General features: G+C 42.8%; 1 protein-coding gene and 1 long non-coding RNA gene across 6 annotated transcripts in view; one reads left to right on the top strand and one right to left on the bottom strand.

Annotated features, from left to right (window-relative positions):
- Positions 1 to 4567, bottom strand: part of LOC124859331 — a 27353-nt gene extending 22786 nt beyond the window's left edge. The window contains exons 1-2 of the long non-coding RNA XR_007036067.1: positions 4428 to 4567; positions 4086 to 4197 (exon numbers count right to left, since the gene is read on the bottom strand). This is a non-coding gene — a long non-coding RNA (uncharacterized LOC124859331). The remainder of the gene's footprint in view (positions 1 to 4085; positions 4198 to 4427) is intronic.
- sanbr (SANT and BTB domain regulator of CSR) lies at positions 298 to 19183 on the top strand. Of its 5 annotated transcripts, none has more exons than XR_007036066.1 (22): positions 301 to 1078; positions 2844 to 3010; positions 3131 to 3305; positions 4168 to 4261; positions 4371 to 4609; positions 4818 to 4876; positions 7614 to 7774; positions 7953 to 8039; positions 8142 to 8252; positions 9441 to 9564; positions 9659 to 9811; positions 11756 to 11898; positions 11981 to 12077; positions 12173 to 12205; positions 12288 to 12387; positions 14158 to 14243; positions 14385 to 14413; positions 14517 to 14590; positions 14695 to 14783; positions 14900 to 14982; positions 16572 to 17040; positions 17163 to 19183. XR_007036066.1 is itself a non-coding variant. In XM_047352066.1 (22 exons), the coding sequence occupies exons 3-22, from the start codon at positions 2846 to 2848 to the stop codon at positions 16606 to 16608; spliced, it is 2139 nt and encodes a 712-aa protein (XP_047208022.1). In that variant the 5' UTR covers positions 301 to 467; positions 979 to 1078; positions 2844 to 2845; the 3' UTR covers positions 16609 to 17127. The 5 variants fall into 5 exon arrangements, 4 of the variants coding, with proteins under 4 accessions (XP_047208024.1, XP_047208022.1, XP_047208023.1 ...); XM_047352066.1 differs by lacking the exon at positions 17163 to 19183 and having other exon boundaries at positions 301 to 467; positions 979 to 1078; positions 16572 to 17127; XM_047352068.1 differs by lacking the exon at positions 17163 to 19183 and having other exon boundaries at positions 298 to 1078; positions 4437 to 4609; positions 16572 to 17127.

Raw genomic sequence — 19183 nt, 5'->3', positions numbered from 1 at the left:
TGTGTTTTGCCCAGGGCCTGAATAAGGCTAAGATCACCTCTGCTATGGTTTCATGGACAAGCAACTCCTGAAATTCTGTTATGGCTTTTGGTTTAAGATTATTAATGTTCCCCATCTAGGCACCCCTAACAGGATTTTCAGGAGGCGCTCCTTTTTATAAACTGCGTCATTCGGTTCAATTCAAAAACACTTAATTAAATTCCAAAGGGAAGTTAAACGTTGTAACAACTACAACGTTAAAAAGCACATTGTTTCCCCCTTACTTTTATAATAATTAAAATGAAACACACCGCCAATTGTTTTTTTTTTTTAAATAAAAGGGCTACGAAGCAATTTACGACATAAATACTGGATTTCCGACCGTCGTCTTATCTCATGGCAACAGGACGCTGATGTTGCTGCAGTGCGACAACTGGGACGACTTTACAAACCAACGAGCTTTTGATCTGTTATAACAGCTTCATTTAGTAAGTTATTTTGTTTATGTTTAAACCAAATGGTTGGTAAATACTATTTGAACCCGTCAACTAGGTAGTAAATTCTACCACCGCTTTCGTTTATAGTTAGCAGTCAAGCTAACTAATGCAGGCTTTTGCTGCCTTCCCGGATTATCGGAAAATTTGTGTTTGAGGAAGTCCCACATTTTGACCTGCATTTTACGGAGAAAAAGTGGTCGTTTCAGTCTTTGTCTTCTTTAGTTAGTAATTACATTTTATTTATATACCACCTATTTACTGATACATTTACAAATTGTTTTACGCAGACAGCATGTATATTGAACCATGATAGACATTTGAAAAAAATAATACTAATATTTCAAATCAAATAAACAATATTGAGAATATTTCCCGACATTACAATATATATTAATTTAAATTAAGTGGGCACTAAAACACCTGAGTTGCGTAAGAGTGTCTCCGAATTTAGGTTCCCGGTGGTTCCCTGAAGGCAGCAAATAATCCCGTCCCTCAATGTTAGCTATTCTTGTAGTTAGCCGGTGGACCGCAGCATCAGCACCATTATCATCCACGCAATGGCAGAAAGGATTCATCTCCTGCTTTGACTCTGCTAGAAGACGGTAAGGAACATCCTCTGTATCAGGATTCTCGTTTTTAATGTTTTGTTGCTGAAAAACCTTTGGATTTGATTTGACCTGAAAGCGTCTGATGTATCAGGATTTACCGAGAGACCCGGCCTGTGGTAGCATCACTTCCCACTGCGACGTCCCATTTTAAATCACACATTTATACCGCATCATTCATCAGCCACCTATGTGCTCTTTTCCGACTTGTTGGTATAGTTTATTTTGAAATTGATGGATATCTTTTTAAGGTTTATGTGATATAAAAAATCATTTCAAGAGGTTTTCACCTTTTTAAGGCGACATATATCCTGTATGATTCAACTGAAACAAACATGTAAAAAAATATATTAAAAGGAAATAAAATAACAAAAGCGAGTAAATGGTGCTAGGACTCTGATGCAAAGGTGTGCACATCTTAAACTAATACTGTGCTGAACCACCTTTTGGTTCAGTTTTACTAGGAATCCTTCAGTGTCCCACATCATATCTTGATCAAAATCTCTCAGACCGTGCGGACATCATTGGTCCACAGCCCTCTTTGGGTGACATCGCAGATTTTCTGTTAGATTTAGTTCTGGACTCTGGCATTGTTGGTCTAAAACTTTAATGTTCTTCTAGAGAAACCATCATTTTGTTGAGTTGGTTGATTGCTTGAACTCACTGTGAGGGTGACAGTGAGACTCACACTTTTACCAATATTTATTGATGCTGTGGAAGTTATTCTCCTCACTTTATGCTGAGATTATTTTAATCTTATGTAACGTCTGTGCACAGTGTCTGGCTCAGCACACCTGATTTCCATTGATGGTTTATTAACAGCTTTTGTTGAATTGCAAACCTCTGAATCAGGTGTGTTAAAGCAGGGAAACCTCTAAACCATGCAGGCTAGTGTGCCATGGGGAGTGTCTGTGCAACATAGAGCTTTAGCTAAAGGATGCAAATGATCAAATGTCAGGAAATTATTTTTAGATCAGCTAATCTTTAATTTTATTCTGTTTCAGGTTAACTAGATTCACTGTAATTGATGGCAGGTGCCACCTCAAAAAGACTAAAAGCTTTAAACTAAATAAAAAAGGTGCCTAAAAAGTACTTCCTTAACATTTGTTAGTTTTTCAGCTTAATTGAACATGATTATGTGTCACCTTAGAGGTGGAAATTATTTTCTAATTGTCAGTCAGTCAGTCATTTTCTACTGCTTATTCCATAGTGGGTCGCAGGGGAGCTGGTGCCTATCTCCAGCAGTCTATGGGCGAGAGGCGGGGTACACCCTGGACAGGTCGCCAATCCATCGCAGGGCAACACACAAACAACCATGCACACACTCATTCATACACCTAAGGGCAATTTAGAGAGACCAATTAACCTAACAGGCATGTTTTTGGACTGTGGGAGGAATTTTTTAATTGCAATATGAAATTTCAGTTTGAAAAAAATACTTAACTTCAAGGGAAGCAGTCAGAAGTAAACTAAGTGTTTGTGCTCTTCTGGCTGCACAGAACAGTAACTGGCTATTCCAGCTAAATACAAGGTATGTGTTGAACATACCTAAAATAAATAATAATTAAAAAAAAGTTGAACATGCTGTAAAATGGTAAAGAAACAGATTCAACTCTATCAGCTTAAAGTATAACTTTAGAGAATCTGATTCCTAAACTACTAATTGATTCATTTTCTTTCAAAAGCTCAAAGCTGGATTAGAGGATTAGTTTTGTCTTTGTTGACTGAATGCTTCTTGTTTGTCGACTGTCTGTCTGTGTAGAGATGAGTCGCTTCTGTTCGGACAACAATAATTTTCCCTATGACAACAATGTCCTAGTTTTGGACATGGTGTTGGGGTCCCTGTGGGGAGTGCCTCAGCCCATAAACTGGGATAATGTGGCCAAACTGGTACCAGGCTTCACTCCTAAGGAGGTAACTGCAGTGCTGGTAACTATGAATGGCTCCATCATCCATTTCCTCCTCAGTTAATCCATTGTGTCCATCCTGCTGCTGGTTTAACCACACTGTGAATGAGAACAAATCACCAACTTTGATGTGGTTTCACAGTGCGCTCGCCGATTTGAGGAGCTGAAGCCCACTGTCGGGTTTCCCCATGTGGATTATCAGTGCAACGACCTAACAGAAGACAGCGGCTCACCATCTGACAGCCTGTGTGCCCTGCTGGAGGCTGGAGATCTGGTCAAGAGAGATGGAAGCACTCAGAGCTGCAGCAAAGTTACAGGTCAGTAAGTGGTGCCCTGAGTATGCACAGATAAAACCTTCAGTCTTGTCAGTTAAAGGTCACATTCAAACTGGATTAAGATCAAATCATGATCAAATCGTTCTTGATGTCTTAAAGTCATGGTGGTTGATTATTGTGGTAACAGTAGTGGCATCATATCCATTCCTTGCTAATGGACACTTGCATTGGTTAGTAATCTCAGAGTTGTAAAATGGACTAGCCTAGACTACAACCTAATCCTGGACAAACCGGACTGGCAGCTTTCCAAGTAAGGTTGCACTTCTTGATCAGCACCTGCTATGCACATCGTGTCCCAACTCTGCTCTAGCTTCATCGAAGAGGATCTCGCCAAGCATCGGCAAATAATAATTAATGCTTTCCTGGTCAATAAATACTCCACCATGTTCAAGCCAGTTGCATATAGACATCAGCATGCTTCGTGTTGGATCCTGTAGTAGGATTCCTAGCTGGGTAGGAGCACACACACCTCCAAATTGCACCCATGCTCACATCTTCTAGTTGCTGGGAGATCAAAATAAGTTTTTTTTTTGTTTTTTTTTTCAGGGTCAAACCAACAAAAAATGGTTACTAATCTTGTTTTTATGATTTATCTTGGGTCTTGGGTAGATAAGTCTTGGGTAGACTCTGCATAATTTTCCTTACTGTTACAATCTCTTTCAATAGAATTATGCAATCCTCTTTGTTGACCTGTCACATAAAATCCCAGTGAAATGCATTGACCTTTGTGGCTGCAACATGACAAAATGTGTAAAAGCTCACAGTGTATGGAGACATTTGCTAGGCTCTAGAATTGATGTCTGGATTTAGGCTCCTTTAACGTTTTTTCTCCTGATGTCTGCAGCCTCCAAGTCACCATCTGGAAGAGGTGGCACTGTGGAGAAGAAAGAGAAGCGAGTATCAGTGGAAGAGGATGAGAAACCTCAAAGGCCACGAGAGTAAGTAGTGCTGTTAAAATGTGCTCGGTCTGTAGAAGATGCTCCACCTCGCATGAAAATTTGGACATCTGTCATTCCAAATAATAAAAGTATGACACTTGTTCTCCAGTCTAAACATGGTGATCCATGTGTGTGACGAGACAAAGAACCTGAAGCAGGATTTCACCTGTCCTAGAGATCTTCTGGTCAAAGAGATGCGTTACTTTGCTGAGTATCTGTCCGTGGACCAGCAGAGGTGGGAAGAGGTGGACATCTCAGTTCACTGCGACGTGCAGATCTTCGACTGGCTCATGAACTACGTCAGGAGGAACTCGGCAGGAGAGGGGAACAAGGACAAACCCCGGCTGGGTAAATCTGGAATAAAAACACAACAAGATCTCACATGATTACTCCTGCTAATGCCTGAGCTGTTCACCTTCTCCACCTGCTTGTGTAAACCATGGGTGGTGCTTGGTTTATGGGTCACTAAATGTGATGTGTGTTTGGTGGGTCCCTGGCTGCCTGTTCTGGTGTTGTTTTCTTGGTTGGTTGGACATGTGGTGTTTGTCGGTTACAGAGCCCAGCAATGTGATCTCAATCCTGATCTCCTCCGAGTTCTTGAAGATGGATACGTTAGTAAGTGTTGTGGCCTGTGAAGAGAAGTGGGGGGTTGTGTTCATGCCTTTTGTTTTTCAGGTGTTTAAATAGCCCCTAAAATCTTTATATGTAACATTAATTTAAAGCTTCTAGCTGATTGTTGGTCATTTCTTGAAACAGGAGGCCTGTACACAGATCTGTGCTTATTGCTGCATGGATGTTCTTTTATCAGTAGGACTTTTGTTTGAGACAGTTCTAAGTAAAGTTGTTCATTATTCTTTTTGTACCCTCCACACCGATTGGTACGCCAATAATGATGCGTAAAAAGGCTTTTAGCGCAGTAGCATCATTTCACACTGCAGGTTTTTTTAAACTTTAATTAGAGCACATTTGTTGTCAAACCAGGGGAAAAAAATCCCACATCAGCAATTAATTCTCTTTTACACGATGATAGTTGGCACAATTTTTGACACCCCCGAATAGTTCCTATAAAATTAGGAGTGTCTGGGAACTTTTAGTTCGTAATCCATGACTACTGTTTCCCAGCAGCGTAAATATGATGTGACAGAAGTCTGTATTTCTCTTCTGTAAGGATTATGATTATTGATTAATTAATATTCATGAATAATTATAATTTAAAATCATAATTTGGAAAATATTAATTTCTTAACCAAAAATCATTACTTACGAATAGAAATCAGAGATGTCCTCTGGTGTTGTGATTATGGGCTCAAAGCTCTTTAATAATTATTAACCAAAACCACCAACTGTCACTGTTTATTCAACCGTTTCACCGAAGCTGGGGGAACTTCGGCCTTGTTTTGACAGATAAATCACTCTTGCAAGAAATAAACACAAACGCTTCACTTAATTATATATATGAAGATTTATTGAAGCCAAATAATCCTGATATACCATTATTCTGGTCCAAAAACCTTCACCTAACTAACAAGCACTATTCTACACAAAGGGAATAAAAATGACTACCTAACAATAATAATTAAAGAAAAATATATATGCGCATTTAATGTCTATGAAGATCAAACCAGCAGTTTTATGGACAAAATGTGTAATTTGGGTTAAATGGAAGAGAAGCCCTCCTGGTGCTGATGTCTTGATTGAAGAGATCAGCTCATAAAGGCGGGAACTCAGTGGAAAAACTCCAGCAATAAAACTGGAACAAAGACTGGTCAGACCACGAGGCCCAGACCCCAGTTGCTTTGAATGAAAAACTTTTAAAAGTCCGACTTCTAACTCCTGGCTGATTTGAGATCAGCCGGACAAATCAAATCACCACTCAGCATAAAACACTTCAATCAGTATTGCATCCAACAAGTTAATACCTGAGATTAACTACAGGTGATTCTAAATCACCTTCACTATGCCTCCTCCTGCCCAGACCTCTAAATGCACCTGTCCGGTTTAATATAAAAAAAAAAACGAAATTACTTTAAGGTTGATTTCTGCTCTCCACCGGTCAAGGATGGATCAGGTCTGACGAAAAAGGAGGGGAGGCGGGGATCACGCGTCCGTGATCAAATTATGAAAACAAAACGGTAATTTCTCACTTGGAACCTCTGTGGGTTTCCACCTGCGCCGGGTGTCAGCAGGGTCTTCGATCGGCAAATAAATCTGATCTTTTCGTATCAGACAGATTTCCAGCTTTCAAGCTCTTCCGGGAATGGCCTTGTGGAGTAAAAGTTCGCCTGCGAGCTTTTGTTTCTCCAGATATGCGCCTCCGTTGCGCTGTCCTGTGAGACAAGCGCGAAATGGCCGGTTTATGTTCCCAGTGACGTCAGAGCTGCGACGAGCTGCGCATGTCAAAATGTGCGACCAAAATGGATGGCCCCAACACTTCAAAACAGAAAAGACAAGAGAACAAGTACGGAAATGGCTACGAGATATTAAATACTTGCCTGCAGTCAGAGTGATAAAATAAAAAACTTAAATAAACTGCGACTCAACAGGAAGACCTCATCTTCTCACCACAGGAGGATCACTTTTAGAAAACTGCTGCTAAGAGTTTTATCGTGGGGTGAACGAGTCTCCATAGCAACCATTAGATGCCATCTCCATGCCAACTAGCTGTAGGGGAGGCCGAGATTACTCATTTACCACGACTGGATAAATATTTTCAAAAGGAAACACTATTTCTTATTCTCTTATCTAAAAACAGAATGTTTATGCAGTAAATTGCTTCTTTCATTGATTTAATTTCTATTTAATTTGTCTTTGAATTGCCGCATCTCAACTTGATTTTTTTGTTTGGGGAGGTGGGGGTCAAAGGATGTTGCCACACTTTAAAAAGGAAAAAATAATAATAACCAGACTGATTTTCTACGATCCTATAGTTGTAGTTAGTAAATGAGAGAACCTAAACTTGTTATAAAGTTTAAAACGGCCATTTTGCTGCTTTGTTTTGGAGTCCGGACCTTCTAAGATCAGACTTTTAGACTGGTACTGGTCCAGCAAAAGCAGCCAAACTCCTACTTATTGAACTTCTACAAACAATTACAAATTGTGCTCAAATAAGATTTTTTTTTTTTTTTCGTGCAAGATTATGCCACTGCAATGAAACAAGTTTATATTAGGGCTCTTTACGCATCTTTATCAGAGTTGCTGGTATGTGTGGTGGGAGTCATGTGTGCTGTAGAAACAGATAGGATTGCAGCTGTGCTGAAACTTTGTTGGGACAGTTATTTTTTTCATGGATTTACTGATGTTTATCAGCCAGTGAAAGTCCTGCAGGAACGTGAATATCTCTGTCCGTGTTCAGGTGGAGGAGTGCATCCAGTACTGCCACAAACACATGAGCGCCATTGTGGCCACTCCCTGCAACATGAACTGCATCAACAGCAACCTGGCCACACGGATTGCTGAGCTCTTCAACCACAACGAGGCCGACGATATCCGGGACAAAAAAGATAAATTTAAGAGGTAGGAAGTTTGAAGCAGGTTCATACTCTGTCCTGTGACAAGATGTGGCTAATTTAAGAGGTTGGACTAAGAGAGAGGCTTTGTGATGCTGCATCCTTACACATTCCTCATCTTTAATTTACCAGCTGCATACGATGACTAAAGCTGCTTTCCTGTTCCTTACTGTCCTACCTCAAAGCAAACTGTTTCAGAAGAAAATCGAGCAGCTGTTCGATCCAAACCACCAGAACAAAGATTCACCAGGAAACGCCTCGACTCTCTACAAGTTAGTACAACCTCTACTTTTACCATTTACGGGTTTGGAGAGTTACTGGTTTGGAGAGTTACCGGAAATGTGCTGCATGTTTTTTTCCTCTTCATAATGCAGGTGTGGTCTGTGCCTCAAGCTTCTGACCAAAGACACAGAGAGGAAGATTTCCTGCATTCCTGGGAAAATCAACGTGGACGTTCAAGGACAGATCATCTATACGCACACGAGGTGCTACAGCTCAGTTTACCAAACAGGATTCATGCACTCCCTCATGCTCTGTTTTCTTCTTAACTGCATCAAACTAATACAAGGGGCAGAATGTGATTTGGGATTTAAAGAGGAGTTGTGATGTGTTTTTTGTATCATGAGTTCTGGTAGAGAGACATTTGACTCTAGGGATTGTTATAAGCACACAAATTACACTCGATTACCTTTTGAAGAGAACCTACAGTTCTAGTCAGGCGTTGACATACACTAATCAGAACCACCCGCAGCAACAATAACAATCAGTCTCACAAATGTTTGTGGATAAATTTTTTGTGTTTAGTGTTTGCACAGCTCTTTTAGGTCCTACCACATCCTTTGAGTCAGATTGAGGTGTGTACTTTGACTGAGCCGTTGCAACGCCTTAATTCTTTCCTCTTTCAGCCATTCAGTTGTAGATTTGCTGCTGGGTTTGGGGTCATTGTCCTGTTCGATGCGTCAAGTTTCAGCTATTAGATGGCCTCACATTTATTCTACAATACTTACGGAGAAGTTCATGGTTGACTCAGTGACTGCAAAACAAGCGCAAATCATCAACCCTCCACCACCGTGCTGGACATTTAGTACAAGGTGCTGATATGCTGCGTTTGGTTTTCTCCAAACATGGTGCTTTGCATCACGGTGAAACATCGCTACTTTGGTCTCGTCTGTCCTCATGACGTTGTTCCAGAAGTCTTGTGATTCATTCAGGTGCATTGGAGGCCTGTAGGGTCTGAGATGGAGATTTTGCAGTTTCCCCTTGGCGGGGGGATTTGCTGGGATTTACTGCTGAGAAGACTGGGAGCTGTCTTAAATGTTGGATTTAATTTATAAATGGCCGTATAACCCTTCCTATACTGATTTGCATGATTGCTGTCGCCTCTCTAAGTTCACTGCTGATTTCTTCCCACCCTGGAAGGTTGCTAACACACTCCTGTATGCTCCAGAGCAGCAAACCGCCAAAACCTTGGCTTTTATAGAGGTGGTCACAGTGACATTCAGTTAATCAAGTGGTTTTGATGAGCAACAACTGGCTGCTACTGTCCTTTTTGAAATCCTGTGGAAGCAGCAACGGTGTACTTAGTTTTCTAGATTTAGTGACACCCTGTTCTTTATTAAGTGGTTGTTTTAGTCTGTAATATCGCCCCTTATTTATGTGGTTTGTGTTTACAGACAGAAGAGCTGGGATGTGCATGAATACATCACAGCTTTATATGAGGAGCTCAAATCCTGGGTCCTAGTTTACTGGAGAATCTGGGGTACCATCAACCACCTCACCTGCTCGCGGTGCCAGCAGGTCAGAGTCAGGGGGAAGCACAGTAGAAAAGATAACTGATAATTCACTGTGATGAGATGTTGTTTGAAGCTGCTGCTGCTGTGTGTTTGCTCAGGTGTTTGTCTGTGCGGAGCTGACCCACTGCAAATACCACCCGGACAGCGTGCTGTACCCTGGCATGGGTGCAGAGAAAGGCTGGCATGGTGCAGGAATTTACCTCTGCTGCAACCAGAGGGTGCTCCGCTTTGACCCCACCGGAATACCAAAGGTAAACACTTTGGATCCAAAAGCTTTATTGGAAATGGGCAAAGTTTTCTAAATAGTTTCAGTCTTCGATAACATAATGTATGCTTCTTGAAGCTCAGTTTTGTGCTCTGAAAGATGTGCCCCTCTGTGTTTATGTAGGAGGGTTTAACTGAAAAACAAACCCATTGGCTACAAAAACCGGGTAGCAGAAATGTGTAGGACCTTAAACTAAATTTATTAGATTCATTTTTCAGTATTCAGTGTCTTAATCTCTCTGCATGCCACACCTTGCCTTGGCAATATTTTCTGCCAGATTCTGTTCATGGCCTTTCCAGATTTTACACTTCCCTCCTATAAAGTCATTCTAGCAGACCCCTGACGGTTTTGGGTCAGAACTGTTCATACTTTCATCTAAAGTGGCAAAAATGCGTCTTCCATCTGATGAAAAGCTACCCCACAGGATGATACTGCCACCACCATGTTTCACCCTGTGTATGGTGTTCTTTTGGTGATGTTCAGTGCTGGTTTGTGCCCAGCTGATCTTTTGGTGTTGTGGCCCAGAAGTTCCAGGTTTCGGTTTTTCGGACCATTCAAGGCTATGTCAGTTTGTAGTTGAGCTTGGATGTTTTCATCTTGTCCCGCAACCTTACTCCTTAATTTAGACATGTGGAGAAAACCGAAGATTTATGTCACCTTTAGAAAACAACCAGTACCAGATCTTAACAACCAGTAGAAATTCCTGCTGTTCCTTCATTGCTGCCTCCTGGCATGGTCTTGTTTGTGTGCGTCCCTTTTTAGATCTACATTATAAATAACTGCTTGTTCACACTTGTTCTCGGTCTGAGCAGAGATAAAAAAAAAAAAAAAATTAAACAGGTTTTTTCACCAGAAGTTACACTATTACTAGGCATCTGTTTGGTTTATTCATATAAAGGCAATTTACCACAAAAGTTGCCTCAGGAGTGCAATGTAGTCAGATGGAGCGCTGTCTCCTTGAGAGTTTCTAAAGCCCCATTAACTAAGCTCTGAATCATCCTGGAATAATACAGAGGTGCCTCCAGGAATTATTCAAAGCTCAATAGTTTTGTACCTAATGGCCCTGCAGCTCTGGGAACCAGAACATCAATTCCAGAGATCCTGAAAGCAAAGAAGCAAAGAAAAATTCTGGGTGCAAAGTCGTTTGGAAGAGACTCGGCAGCCTTTGAATGAGTGCTGTAACACAGTCCATGTTATATAGTTCTCTGCATCCCTGTGTTTGTTGGATAATGTGGCTGATAATGAGTTAATAATACAGATCTCTGAGTGCTATGAATAAATACACCATCTCCCACACTCATTGACCTCTACCCTTCCTGTTTGCTCTCTTGGTCGTACAGAATCCTGGTCTCTCTCTTCTGTTCAGCTCACCCTACAGGTTTTCTACAGGATTTAGGTCTGGGGACTGAGTTGGTCATGGAAGAAGAGTGATTTTTGTGTCTAATTAGCTCGATCATAGACTCACTGAGTTTTTGATGCTAGGACAGAAAAGGCTTTTTCCTTGCATTCCTCCCAGACGACCTTTAAGATTTGTTTTCGTCCTCCCTCCTGTCTTTCTCACAGAGTTTGGTGCAAAGATAAATTTGGCACCGTAGATATGGGCAAGTTTAGGTGAGCAGCTATTTTCTTGAAGCCATTTCCTGACTTTTTATTATCAACACAATCTGCTTTACTGGAATGTTAGGTTCTCTTGTCTTGTTTTGAAAAGGCCAAGAAAAATGGGCCTCTGTCACCAGGAAGTCATAATTACTAAGTTAACTAAACTCTGATCATTTAAAAAAAGCAAAAGTATAAATCACAGAAATGTCTCGGGTACATTAATTGTTTAGAGATAAAGGACCTATTTAAGACGTTTCACACGTCTTTATCAGGACCATCTGAAGCACATCTGCCCTGTGATCGTAGTATTGTTTAATGTGTTTGTATTTAGGGTTGCAAGATGCGGGATCACATTGTGAACGTACCAGATGAAGAGAAGTGTGATGATGTGACTGCAGCCCGGATCAGAGTCCTCAATGATCTGCTGCTGCACAGAGACGCAGTGTGTTTGTCTAAGACATCCCCTGCAGAGAGGTCAGTACAGGTGCCACTGCCCTGGAGATTTCTGCTGGATTTCTTATAAATGTTACAAACGTATACTGCATGTGTTTGTCAGCTCTGAGGAGAGTCTGTCCAGTGCAGAGAAAGTCCAAGACTGCAACGTTCTCCTAGAACCAACCCTCCTGGGACCTCTGAGAGGAGACGGAAACTCTGTAGGTCTCTTACAGGCATCGTTCGGTGCCTTTTAGTTGGTTTTATTCCTACAGTTTCTTACTTCATTCACTTAATTTGTTTTTGTTTCACCCAGTTTTCCTTTTTCAAGAACTGGACTCTTCAGCTGGTAGGACCTCTCATTATCTTCAGCAATTCTGCTCAGATTCTGGTGACAGTTGATTAAAACTCTGGGCCCATTGCTCTTCCAGAAGCAGCAGTCTCTGCTGTCGGAGGATGAGGAGTACACCACCGGGTCAGAGGTCACGGAAGACGAGGTCGGCGATGAAGAGGAGCTGTCGAAGAAACAAGGTGAGAGTCCAGCAGATAAACCAGGTTGTGATGTTAAATCTAGCAGCAGATGCTAATAATTGTTCAACTCCACAAATTGCTTCTGCCTGCAGCTTTGAAAGGACTATTAAATTCCATAGAATTTATCACAGAAAGTAGCAGTTAGGTGTTGCTAATTTTACGTGTTGATTAACCGATCGTTATCATTGCAACCACCTCTATAGAAACAGTAGTGGTGGCAGCTCACACAATGCCAAACATGAAAGACACCAGCAATGACCTTAAAATAAGAGGCTGTTGAGGCACATAAACCTGGGAAGGGTTATCAGGTCATTTCCAAGCTATTTATAGTCTGTGATTCTACAGTAGGAAAAAGATTATTTACAAGTGAAAGAAATGGTGGTGGGCTCATTTCGACTTGCAGTCAATTATTCAGTCAACCTAAAAACTCGTTTGTTTAACAAAGTATTCCAGAGTCAAATATGAGCCCACCTGTCTGACCGCTGTAGCTTGGACCAAACTGGGTCATCAACAGGACAATGATCCCAAACGCAGCAGCAGATCTACATCAGAATGGCTGAAAGAGAAAAGAATCAGGGTGTTGCAGTGGTCTAGTTAAAGTCCAGATCTCAACCAGGTTGGAAAGCTGCGGTGGGCCATTAGAGAACTTGGCAGAAACGAATGTCTCCAAACCTGAAAGAAATGAACTGAAGCTGGAAAAAAGATTGGACCAAAAGAAATCCACAACAATAATGGGAGAGACTGATAAAGTTAGGCAGGAAACAACTGGCAGATGGGTAGAAATCCGATGTATATCTCCTATTTAATCACCCTTTAAATCCAAGTCCAGGGCCAAGGTTCTCGACCGGAAAAGAGTGGCTTGTCCTCTTCAGGTTGGAGGGGAGTTCCTGTCTCAAGTGGAGGAGTTTAAGTATCTTGGGGTCTTGTTCACGAGTGAGGGAAGAATGGAGCGGGAGATCGACAGACGGATTGGTGTGGTTGCCACAGTAATGGGGGCACTGTGCCGGCCCGTTGTGGTGAAGAGAGAGCTGAGCCGTAAAGCAAAGCTCTCGATTTACCGGTCGGTCTACGTTCCTACCCTCACCTATGGCCATGAACTTTGGGTCATGACCGAAAGAACGAGAACCCGGATACAAGCGGCTGAAATGAGCTTCCTCCGTAGGGTGGCCGGGCACTCCCTTAGAGATAGGGTGAGGAGCTCGGCCATCCGGGAGGAGCTCGGAGTAGAGCCGCTACTCCTCCACATCGAGAGGAGCCAGTTGAGGTGGCTCGGGCATCTATACCGGATGCCTCCTGCAAGCCTTCCTCGGGAGGTGTTCCAGGCACGTCCCACCGGGAGGAGACCCAGGGGACGGCCCAGGACACGCTGGAGGGACTATGTCTCTCGGCTGGCCTGAGAACGCCTTAGGCTCGCCCCGGAGGAGCTGGAGGAGGTGTCTGGGGAGAGGGACGTCTGGGCGTCTCTGCTGAGTCTGCTGCCCCCGCGACCCGGTCCCGGATAAAGCGGAAGACAACGAGTACGAGTAAATCGGAGGAAACTTTTTATTTTTCAAAATCACCTGGTAACACTGAATATGATGAAAACTTTATAAACTCTTGCATTGACTCATTTCGTGGTTATACACATCCTGTCACCTCTGGTCTCCTGGTGTTTTTTTCCAACCTGTGACCCCTCTCAATTTTAACTATGTTTAGCTTCTGTTTTCAGCCAGCAGATGGCGCCTGATCCATTTTATACCTCTCCTTATATTTATTTTTTTCTGTTTCTAGCTGCTAAGAAGGCCAAGAAGCTTCACAGACCTCTGAAGAAACAGTTGTCCTCTCCAAACTTCCAACGCAAAGATAAATCTGAGAAGGTAAGTCACTGATTGACTGCTTCTCATTGGTGAAATGATCCCTCAGAAAGTCAGGCAGGTTCTGATGTGTCATTTCCAACTAGGACTTTATCTACTATTGCACAGATTTTACAATCCAGCATTATTTCTTCTTCTCCTCAGTCACAGACCAGAGACAGCACACCTTTCACGTAAGCTCACCTGAATGCTAAATCATGCACAACACCTCAACACACCTTACTCTTTCTGAAAAAAGGGTAAACTAACCTGTGTGTGTGTGTGTGTGTGACGTAGAGTGAGCCTCCAGAAGAATAAGTGGGACAGCTCTCGCTCCCTGCGCTACAACCAGGACGCTCAGAGGGAAGAAGGTAAGGCAGCGAGAATCATCGATTCCTTTTATATTCTTAGACGCATCAAATACTGCTGACCCATTAAGCTGGTTTCTTCTGTTTTGTTGTGTTCGTGCGAGCAGACCAGCGGCGCATGGCGGAGATTGTCGGCCACCTGACCAAGATGAGGTTTGGAGACCAGGAACAGAGTAGATCCAAGGATACCAAAGAGGTGCATTTGACTGAGATTTGTTGTTTGTTAAATAAAAACAAAAACAGTCTAGTGTTTCTAGCTGCCTGTGATTGGCTTGTTTTTAATCTGGTCTGCATCTGTTTCTGCTTTTTCAGTCTGCAGGAGGGATCTATGCTGGGCTGGAGGCGCAGTTTAAAGGCAGCGCTCAGACCAGGCAAACAGCAGACAAAGCACCCAGGTGTATTTTAAATAGTTAGGCATTAATGTTGTATGAAATTGGGGCTTTTAATGATTTCTTTTTTTTTTTTTTGTAGGAACAAACAACTGCAGAGACTGTTTTTTTTTCTTTCTTTTTTTAAACAACAATTGGGCGCACCATTTTGAATTTATTATTGATTTTCTCCAGTTATACACTGGACCAACTGTCCAGCATGGCAGTGGATGCATCATGCTGTGGGGCTGTAGAGGCTGCAGGGGATGCTGGTGCATAGGGGATTGAGAAAAGAAGGACTACCTGCAAATGGTTCAACCTCACAGCTCAAATATATACATACACTCCACTAATACTGGGTTAGATCCAGTTTTTTTAAGTCATCATCAGGCTTCTGGCGTAATTGTGGCTGGATTTCTGGCCACTCCTCTTGAACTGGTAGAGTTACGTTAAAGTGGGTGGGGAGGCTTTTCCAGAAGCCTAATGTTAGCCTGCTTTCTAAATTGTTTTGATGTGTTTGAGGTCATTGTCCTGTTGGAACACCTTTTTATATCCAGGTTTCAACTATCTGGCTGCTGATTGAGGTGAAGTTGAAGAATTTGGAGGAGGAGGTCCTCATTTATTATTCCATCCACTTTGTGTAATCCACCAGCAACACTGGAGGCAAACCAATCCCACAGCATGATGCTGCCAACCCTGTGCTTGACAGTTGGTCCAGTAGGTTTGAGGGCCTCCAAACATTCCTCTGTGTCTCATCTGAACATAAGACGTTTCTCCAAAAGCCTGGTCAGTTTTGGCCACTGGACATTTGTCAAGCTTGAAGTTGCTGATACTGGAGCAGGGGGTTCCTCTAATCGTCAGCATTTTCTCAGCCTATGGGGACAGTCACACTTCCAGCAGTTCCAGCAGTTTTCAGTGCATGGCAGGTTTCAATATGCTGGGTTTTTCCTAAACATCCTGACAAATTTCCTTTGATATTAAGGTGACCTTCATGCTGTCACAGTTGGAAGCACTGTTGCCTTGCACCAAGGAGTTTGCATGTTCTCCTCATGCGTGCGTTCTCTCTGGGTACTCCGGCTATTTCCCGCAGTTCAAAAACAAGCTTGTTGGGTCAATTGGTCACTCTGAATTGCCCGTATAATTGTTTGCGCCTGGTTGTTTGTTCTGTGATGGACTGGCGACCTGTCCGGGGTGTACCCCGCCTCTCACCCAGTGACCACTGGAGATTGGCACCACACCCTGCAGAGATAAGCGGGTATAGACAATGGATGGATGAAGGTACCTGTTTGAGTCTACTTCCAGACCTCAGCATAGTACCAACATCAAATTAACCCGTTCTCATGTACCATTGATGAGCCTTTTCATATAATTTTCACCCCGAGTTGAGTCGTGAAAACCCACCATAAATTCAAAGTTGTGCACCGAATTCTAATATTTAAAAATAAATGTTGAAGTTGTCTGTTGCTATAAAAAGAACCATTCAAAGAAATCATTGGAAGCCTAAATGTATTCATTTGTGTAAGCTTTTGTCTTTAACTGTATGCAGACCTACTACCTCCTGAATTGATTGGTTACAGTTAACGTTTGAACATCTTTCTTTCTGTGTGGTTCCACAGATCCAAGACACGTTACGCTCAGGTCCGAACTACTTAAAGTTCCTGAAGGAATAAAGAAACACTGAGCTGTTCGACATGAACCCTGAAGATGAGGAACTGTCTTTAGTTGAAGGATGCTTGTTCTTCAGCTGCCCGCCTGGCCGTGGCTTCCAAGCCAGGTGTGGACTCCCTTTTCCTTCCTGTCTCTGTATATGGACCTCCATCAACTGTGTTCTCTGTCGCTCAGCTCGCTGCGTGTTTGTGCAGCTGTGGCTGTTCCTTAATAAACAAGACGCCCCCCCGGGTCCCGCTCTGTTCGTATAGAACACCCACTGCTTCTTCATGCACACATCGGGACCTCACAGACATCAGAAACTGTTGCTGGACCTTGATCATGTTGGTCGGGGCTGTAAATTCTGTGCTTTCCTCTCAAGTCCTGCTGAAGCTCGGTTTGTCGGGACCTTAAAACCAACACCTGATCGGATGAGACGTATGTTTCATTTGTAATTTCTCCTGGTTCTGGTCAAGATGTAACTGCTTATATTCCCGACTGTACATGTATAAACACTAAAAATGAGCCCCATTTAACAAGTTGTCTCTTTTGTCCTCTAGATGGCAGCATATAACCTTGGCAGGGGTTACTGGGTTCTAAGTGATCAACTTTGCTCTACTTTTACCCAGAACAAGTCACCTTAGTCCCAACACTTGGCCAGTTGATGGCAACAATGTGACCAAATGTTTTACTCCCTAGTGTGGCTGTTGCCACAGCGGTTCTGGTTGGTGGGGTGGCCATGCATACCCAGCTCTTCCTGTTAGGATTGCTCACAGGGGTATTAATAACCCTGCTACACACCAGCACATAAGGGGACATGAAGAGGCAGTGTGGGCAGGGTCCCCCCCCCCCTTCGGGGGGTAAGTGGGTGGGGGCTATTCCAGCTGTCCCTTCTTCTCCTCGACAGCAGATGCCAAGAATGGCCGAGGATCTGTGGATGTGGGTCAGGGGGTCCAGTTACAGGACTGAATTATGGTCCTTTGGAGAGGCCCGATCGTAAGAACGTCAAAGTAAACCAGGAGCGAGAGGAGAAGAAGTGCAGAGCAAAAATAAAATCCCCAAGACAAACTCGAGCTGCTTTATGAATCCTGTCATAGTCGAGGTAAAGTGGGGATTCTTTGTTTAGGTTTGCTCCATTACAAAGACATAAGTAGACTTTTAATTTTTGATAGCTCCACTTTAATGCAGAGAGACAAAATATTAAACAAAAAAACATTTTGTAGAAAAACTATTTTACATCACAGTGAAAGAAATCTTTGATCGTTGAGCAAAACATTACTTAAAGCTTGGAGGAACCTTGTTAGCAAGCATAACGGCTCACCAGCAAGGATTTGGACCCAATCTTCTTCAGGTCTCTTGGGTGCTGCTCGGCGACTCAGCTTCAGCTCCCTCCACAGATCTTCTGTAGGACCTTCATTTGATTTCCCTTTAGCCGCTCCATTATTGCGTTCCTTATTGGGTTCGTCATAATCGAATTGCTCCCTACAACTTACCTTCAGCGTTCTGGCCAAGAAAAGGTTCCAAATTATAATGTTTCCACCACTTCCCTTAACTGTGGGTTTGTACTCCCAATTCTGGTCTTATCAGACAACAGAACTTTCTCCCAAACCTAATCATTTGGGTCAGGTGTGGCCAGCTCCAATTCTCAAGAGCTGCTGTCCTGCATGTTATAGATGCATCCCTGCAGAGCATTATGTTCTGCAGAGACCTTCCTTGTAATGAGCCTTTCATTTGATTTTGGTGTTTTTATTTTTAACCAGCTGAACATCTAAAACGCTGGAGTTGGCCACCTCTGGTTTAGATGCACACCGCCCAACATGACTCTCCTTTGTTGCCTTGTTGGTGTGTTGTGAGTCATAACAACCCTGACCAACCCAATCAGGACTCTGGACACTCCGTTAGTAGCAAAGCACCACCCTTCCCCCACTTAATGCTGTGCACTGCTTGTCAGCAGGCTGAATGAAGGCTGCTGCACTGGGTTATTATTCTATAAGAAACTCAGGCTGGCCTGTGTCTACCTTTTGACCCAACTTCCATTTCTGACTGAAGGAAAAAGGTTCACATCCAAGATTTTATGGCACACGGCCCCATTCATTGACACCTTAAATGTTCTGTACCCTTAGCAGAAAGATAGTCCCAGAGCATAATGCATCCATCTTCATGCTTGGCTGTGGGGATGCTGTTCATCAGGTCATACTCAACATTTCTCTTCCTCATTAATAGCAGACTGAGCCGTCATCAAAAAGCTCGATTCTGGTCTCTTCTGACCTTGACACTTTGTCCAAAGCTTTCTCTGAAACGTGGAGTTGTTCACTGTGTCTTCTGTAACAGAGGGCTGTTAGACCTCGTAGATTACTGTGTAGTCTTTGTTGGTGACTGTGGTCCTACTGCCTTCAGACCAATAACAAGCTCCTCTGATGTAGGATGGACGAATAGATGGAGATACACTGCCTGGCCATAAAAGAAAGTCACCACCTGGATTTAACTAAGCAAGCCTCCCATTGGATAATGACTGCCTGGGCGATTATGTTTCAGCTGGCAACAAGTTATTTAACCCGAACCATGTCGAAAAACACATCCT

This window comes from Girardinichthys multiradiatus, chromosome 22 (assembly GCF_021462225.1).
Source record: "Girardinichthys multiradiatus isolate DD_20200921_A chromosome 22, DD_fGirMul_XY1, whole genome shotgun sequence".
In the NCBI taxonomy this organism is placed as follows: domain Eukaryota; kingdom Metazoa; phylum Chordata; class Actinopteri; order Cyprinodontiformes; family Goodeidae; genus Girardinichthys; species Girardinichthys multiradiatus.
This window is presented reverse-complemented; position numbering and strand designations above follow the sequence as displayed.